The sequence below is a fragment of the Alexandromys fortis genome, unplaced genomic scaffold, assembly GCF_014885135.2.
Source record: "Alexandromys fortis isolate MF-2015 unplaced genomic scaffold, M_Fortis_MF-2015_v1.1 scaffold_15, whole genome shotgun sequence".
NCBI classification, from domain to species: domain Eukaryota; kingdom Metazoa; phylum Chordata; class Mammalia; order Rodentia; family Cricetidae; genus Alexandromys; species Alexandromys fortis.
The window spans coordinates 8,478-15,266 of record NW_026067911.1 but is presented as its reverse complement, the minus strand read 5'-3'; the positions used below and the strand labels follow the sequence as shown (position 1 = coordinate 15,266).

At 43.5% G+C, this 6,789-nt stretch overlaps 2 protein-coding genes across 4 annotated transcripts in view; both read left to right on the top strand.

The window, feature by feature from the left end:
* The window catches only part of LOC126499271 (zinc finger protein 736-like), an 11,050-nt gene extending 8,764 nt beyond the window's left edge, over nt 1-2,286 (top strand). Inside the window, exon 4 of one of the 2 annotated variants that reach the window (XM_050138419.1) lies at nt 2,160-2,286. In XM_050138419.1, the coding sequence (XP_049994376.1) occupies nt 2,160-2,197 (38 nt within the window). In that variant the 3' untranslated portion in view covers nt 2,198-2,286. Of the gene's footprint in view, nt 1-1,455; nt 1,596-2,159 lie in introns of those variants that run through there. The other variant, XM_050138418.1, reaches the window with a different exon arrangement.
* Nucleotides 1,692-6,222, top strand: LOC126499270 (zinc finger protein 883-like). 2 transcript variants are annotated; one of them, XR_007591042.1, is made up of 3 exons: nt 1,692-3,628; nt 5,262-5,370; nt 6,080-6,218. XR_007591042.1 is itself a non-coding variant. In XM_050138417.1 (2 exons), exons 1-2 carry the CDS (start codon nt 1,692-1,694, stop codon nt 5,284-5,286), a joined length of 1,962 nt encoding a protein of 653 aa, XP_049994374.1. In that variant the 3' UTR covers nt 5,287-6,222. The 2 variants fall into 2 exon arrangements, 1 of the variants encoding a protein (XP_049994374.1); XM_050138417.1 differs by having other exon boundaries at nt 5,262-6,222.
* The last annotated feature ends 567 nt before the right edge of the window (nt 6,223-6,789 follow it).

Genomic DNA, 6,789 nt, shown 5'->3' with positions numbered 1-6,789 from the left:
CCAGCCTAGTCCTGCAGTGCTCTCCTCCACATTCACAGTGCTCCTCCAGCCTAGTCCTGCAGTGCTCTCCTCCACATTCACAGTGCTCCTCCAACCCTAGTCCTTCAGTGCTCTCCACATTCACAGTGCTCCTCAGCCTAGTCCTCCTGCAGTGCTCTCCACATTCACAGTGCTCCTCAGCCTAGTCCTCCTGCAGTGGTCTCCTCCACATTCACAGTGCTCCTCAGCCTAGTCCTCCTGCAGTGGTCTCCTCCACATTCACAGTGCTCCCCAGCCTAGTCCTCCTGCAGTGCTCTCCACATTCACAGTGCTCCTCCAGCCTAGTCCTCCTGCAGTGGTCTCCAGAATCACAGTGGTGGCTGAAATCCTCCCCTTTCCTATGAGGAGCTATATAATGTGACAGTTATTTAATAGTGTTTGGTAGTCTCAGAAAATTTGTCGACTTTTTCAGGACCTCTTGGTCAATATAGTATATTATATTAATATGCTAAAGAAGTTTCTATTAACATTGTTTATATATTTGTTTTTTTTTCAATTTTCTCAGAGCTGTTTATTAACATTTTAATGGATTTTCTGTGATTTTTTTCTACCAAACACTGACTGCTAATGATTTACAGGTATATAAAGACAAAACTGAGAACTCGTTTTCTATAAAGACACTTTTAATTATCACCTGATGGTTTAGGATTTTATGGTACAATGGTTCTTTTTTTTCTTCTTTTCCTTTTTTTTTCCTGTATTTTCTGTCTTTACAGTAGGTTCCTTTATATTCCTTAACATTAGTAGCTTTACCTGTATTTTATTATTAAATGTCTATTATAAATACTGTATATTGCAGGACAGTGTAAGGTGAAATTAAAATAAGACTGAGTTATGTATGTGTCTCTTACCAATAAAATTGTGTGGGTTTTTATTTGCCTGGCTAAATAGTGCTCCTATTGCTTATGGCGGGGATGTTTTCTGACTGGGTTGTGCTCCTTTGTCATTTCATCCTGGCTCAGTGAATATTCTTGACAGTTACCTTACTGTATCATCTGTGTCTTGGCAAATCTGCCTCCATGTCTAAGAGAGACAGTTTGTTTAAGGTAGCTTTTGAGAAGTTTCAGTTTCACTTCTTTCTTAGCTTTTTACCATGACCAAAACCACATAAAATTAAATTTATTGTCTGAAAGATTTTCTTCTATTTTATACTGTTATATCCAAATTGTTGTGTAACACATCTCTATGAGCTTTTCATTTACAAAAGAAAAATTCAGTATTTATGAAGAAAAAGGAGTGTTTATTTTCTTCCAGAGTCATTGTGTTCAGTATCAATAAGCAATGAAGGCCATAGATTTTTACATTCTGCTGTTTGCTGTTGTGCTAATTTTAGCATGACTTTAGATGTTAGATGTGTAAATTGTATTCATCAGAGTCTAATGAGTGAAATAATTTTTTTGTCTTGATTTCTTTCAGGTGTGTTTCCTCATTATAACCAACACTTTTCACCAGAGCAGAACATAAAGTATTCTTTCCAGGAACTGATCAATGGAAGCCATAGAAATGGTGACGTTGACAATTTGTGCTCCAGATAAGAAAGGGACCGTATAGAGGGGCATGAAGTTCCGAGGACGTATTATAATGGGTATAACCCGTTTGTAACAACTGATGGTAGGAGAAGCTTTGCTCCCAGTAGACAGCAAAAACCTGAAATGGCTCAAGAAAACCCTCAGGCTCTGCCTGTTACTTGTGAACAGCCATGTGCTTCCGTCAGTAAACATCAGAGTCAGCGTTTGAACTGTACCTCTCCTTTCAAAGATGGTTTGGGAAGTACAGAGAGGAGTCTAGCCCATTCTTCAGTTACTGACTTCAGCAGTTTCAAGTGTAGCTTTGGGTTAAGCTTTCATTCAAACCTTTTTGTAGATGGGGAACTTAAAAATGAAGAAAAAAATTCTAAATGTAATCGATTTGAGAACTCCATGATGAAAAATTCCTTAATATATAATCCACAAATAGGTCTTTCATGTGTCAAAACACAGAATTTTCATAAATACGGCAGGTTCTTTACACATCCAGTATCACCTAATCAAAATTCAAGTACAGATATTTTAGAAATCCAGTATATATGTAAAGAAAATAGGAAGGCCTTTACTGAGGTGTCTGCCTTAAATAATCACCAGGGCGCATTTATTGGAGAGGCGGTGTATCAGTGCAATGAAGATGGCCGTGACTTAAGCCATGAGGCAGATCCTGCGGATCAGCAGTCTGCTCGTTTCCCAAAGGACTTTTACAAATGCTACAAATGCGACACCGTCTTTCATCAATACTCGGAACTCATCATCCACCAATATATCCATATTCAAGACCAGATTTCCAAGGGGATGGATTGCAACACAGCTTTCAGTAAAAGTTCCAGCCTTCCTAGAAGTCATTCCGGAGAAAAACCCTACAAATGTAAGGAATGCGGCAAAGCCTTTACCTATTGTTCCAGCCTCAGACAGCATCATAGGATTCATTCTGGTGTCAAACATCATAAATGTAAAGAATGTGGCAAAGCCTTCTACCATAAGTCACTCCTTACGCAACACCAGAGCATCCATGCCGGGAAGAAGCCCTACTGCTGTAAATTTTGTGGCAAAGCATTTAATCAGAGATCAACTGTTACTCAGCACCAGAGGATTCATACTGGAGAGAGGCCCTACCATTGCAAAGACTGTGGCAAAGCCTTTCACCAAAGGTCAAGCCTGAGCCTACACCAGAGAGTTCACACTGGAGAGAAGCCCTACAAATGCCAAGAATGCGGCAAAGCCTTCAACCGTAATTCTCTCCTCACTCAGCACCAGAGGATTCATACTGGCGAGAAGCCCTACCATTGCAAAGACTGTGGCAAAGCTTTTAATAAAAAATCAAGCCTGACTCAACACCAGAGAATTCATACCGGAGAGAAACCCTATTCTTGTAAAGATTGTGGCAAAGCTTTTAATCAAAGATCAAGCCTCAGCCTGCACCAGAGAGGTCACACGGGAGAGAAACCCAATAAATGTAACGAATGTGGCAAAGCCTTTAACCGTGTGTTTTTCCTCACTCAACACCAGAAAATCCATACTGGCGAGAAGGCTTACCACTGTAAGGACTGTGGCAAAGCTTTTAAACAGCGCTCGAGCCTCACCCAGCACCAGAGAGTTCATACCGGGGACAAGCCCTACCACTGTAAGCACTGTGGGAAGGCTTTTACTCAGAGGTCGAGCTTTACTCGGCACCAGAGAATCCACACCGGAGAGAAGCCCTACAAGTGCCAAGATTGTGACAAAGCCTTCAGCCGCAACCTCCTTCTGATCCAACACCAGAGAATTCACACAGGAGAGAAACCGTACCACTGCCAAGACTGTGGCAGAGCGTTTAATCAAAGATCGAGCCTAACGCAGCACCAGAGGGTTCATACTGGGGACAAGCCCTTCTGTTGTAAAGACTGCGGCAAGGCGTTCACTCAGAGGTCAAGCTTTAACCGGCACCAGAGAATCCACAGCGGAGAGAAGCCGTACAAGTGTAAAGTGTGCGAGAGCACCTTCAGCTGCAGCTCCCGCCTCGCTGAGCACCAGTGTGCTTCCTTAGGCAGCTGCTTCCAAGACACAAAGTTCCTCCAATATATGTGAGTTTACTGTTCTGTTACCGCCAGCTCGCAGACCGTAGGATTCATTGTTAAACATGTGATGTGTTTTATATAAAAGATACTTCTTTCTGTTGTTGCATTACCTTACTGGATTCCCAGAATGTCACATTCTGGTTTAATTGAGTAATACTTTTTTTTCTTGTCATTTTGTCAGCTGGTTCTGTGTTAATTGCATTCTCAGATGTATTTCCTGTAATGTAAACATAAAACATATATGCTGTTACACAGAGAAACCCTGTCCGGAAAAAACAAAACAAAAAAAAAATACATTGTCCAATGTATACATAAAACTGTCCACCAGACTTCACACTAGAGTAGTTTTTGGCGGGCGCCATTCAGAGTCTCCCTGTGACTTACAGTCCCATCTCTAAACTGTAGCATGGAACTTGGCTGTCTCCTCCAGTTGTGTTGACCATCTCTTCTACAGCAGTTAAGATGATATTATCCAGTATATAGCTGCTGCATGCTGGATCCACACTTGTATAAAGTTGAATTCCACTATGGGAGGGCTGTTGTGTGACGGCATGCGTGTGAGGGTCAGCAGGTAGCACTCAGTCCTCTATCATTTTGATTTTGGGAATGGAACTCAGCTCGGCTCGTCAGGCTCGTCTGCAAATTCCTTTATCTGAGTCATCGCTTCTGTGGTGGGACTTTAGGGTCTAGGGTTTCTCTGGCTCGACTAGAACCGCCTCTGTGGCGCGGAGCCCTGCTGTCTTCCCCCCTGCCCTATGAGAAAGGCAGGCCACCTACAGTTTCAGCACAGGGCTCATCATCCCCCTGCGACTTGAAGACGTGACCATACTTAAAAATGAGGACGTTCAGAAAATGTAGGGGAACATTTTTATGGTGAGATTTCAAAACCGACCCATAGAGCTAAAGGCCTTTTGGGGTAGTCTTTTTTTTTTTTTTTTGGTTTTTCGAGGCAGGGTTTCTCTGTGGTTTTGGAGCCTGGCCTGGAACTAGCTCTGTAGACCAGGCTGGCCTCGCCCTCACAGAGATCCACCTGCCTCTGCCTCCCGAGTGCTGGGATTAAAGGCGTGCGCCACCATCGCCCGGCCTTTTGGGGTAGTCTTTCGTGTTCTCCGGATCATGTCTAGTTAGGTGTCGCTGCTAGAAGGCTGTGTGCCAGCGTCCTGGTGATGAGTACGGAATCTGTAAGGCCAGGGAATACTGGCAGCACACTGGATCTGATCCATTATCAGGAGGGAGAAGAGCTGAGAGCAGTGAAACTTAGACACCACCTAGCCCAGAGCTGTAAACAACTTACTCAACTATAGACTGCGAGTGTTGTTTGCCTCGGCCGCCGGAGGACCAGTCCTATCACATTGTGGAAGGTTTCTATTGGGGCCGTTTCATTCTCTGTGTTGGCCCAGAGTCCAGGGTCACTGCGAACTGTCTCACTGCACCTAGGACCTGCCAGATTTTTAGGGCTTCGGGTTGCACATTGGTTCAGGCTAACAATAGGTCAGAAAGGAGTGAATGATTCAGAATTTCTTCACAGAAGCATTTTTGGTTCTATGGAGGAGTCATTCCAGTTTTCTGGTACTCAAAGGAGGAAGCCTGTGTCCACCTGCAGGCAAAATATACTCAATAAATAAATTTCTTTCCATAGGTCTTCTTTCCAAGACAACAGCTAGAACAAACACAAAACTGCCATGGCTGGAAACTTCTAGAAAACTTCAGTGTAAAATAAGTGGACAAATAATGGAACCTATGAGTTGTTGAGCATGAAGAAGGGAAGGAATGATTGACAGATTTGAATTTGTTTGGAAAAGATTGATTTATTGTATTATACATTCTGATGCACTTCTACAAGGGCATTTTCTAGAAGAGTTCTTGTTTCTCTTTGTGTTGCTTTTTCCTTGTTGGAGGATTTAGACGCTAATAGAATGATCTTAGAGAAATTTAAAGAGTTATGTTAACTCGGCTGTTGTTTTATGTTATTAACTGGGAAAGTAATTATAGTTTGCTTTCTGTTGCTGTGATAGATAACTATAACCAAAAGCAGCCTGGGGAGGAAATGGTTGGTTTTAGCTTCCTTTTGCATGTAGCAGTCTATCATAGAGAAGTCAGGTTGGGAGCTAAAGCAGGAGCAGGGGATGGAACCGTGGAAGAGAAGCTCACTGGCTTGCTCCGCCTGGCTCCTGCTCAGCCAGCTTCTCTAAACATCCCAGGACCATCTGCCTTTGGGTGGCACTGTCCACAAGAAGCTAGGTTCTCCTACATCAGTCAGCAATCGTAACCATTCCAGACACAGTTAGGGCCGTTCCTCAGCTCCTCGGCCGAGACTCCCACTTTCCACATGACTCTTGGTGTGGCAAGTTGAGAATAAGAACAAACAAGGACGGTACAGTGTAAGGCGGTGATTAGGGAGGACAACAGAGTAGTTATGGTAGCAATACAGTAACCAGGAGCCTGCATCCTACTTAGGGTTCCACAGAGATGCTCAGAAGAGGCCTGCTCAGGGCGAGACCAACCAGCAGTCTCCCCTCAAAAGAAGAAACAAGAGGTCAGTACATTTGGTGGATACACTGGCCTCGGACTTCCCCTGACCCCAAAGAAGATGGCCCCTTGATTTCTCATTAAGCCTGTGTCCAGAAGTGTTCTCTCAGATACTCTACGTTTTGATTCCTGAAGGTCTGGTGACTGCTCCAAATACAAAATAACAAGCACAAAGGCAGTGAGATTTCCTTTGACTTTAGGTATTCTCCTTTGTCCCAGTTATGGTGTTTAGTCCTTAATTCTCTGCATTAGCAATAAAATTAGCAATAAACGAGTGGTATGGAAACACACAGCTCGTCCTGACATCTGTATGGCTCACCACGCACGATGAAACAGTACCCAAATTCTAGGTCTTACGTTAAGTGTTGCGAACAATATGAAGTTTCCAGCTCACAGTCTCACAACATGTGAGCACATAATGCCAGGTTAAATAGACATTTTGTACACGACTGTCTGCATCTTGTGGATGGGTGCCTAAAGCAGATTTTAAGCAGATTGATTTAAGATTTGCAGTGGTCACTGAGAACTGAGCCTGTGTTCTGAGAACAGACGATGTGCACGAGCCTTGGGCTGCGCTGTTTCTCTACTGTAGTGCTGCACGTGGTGGCTGTGAACACCAACAAGGACCCTGCTTACGA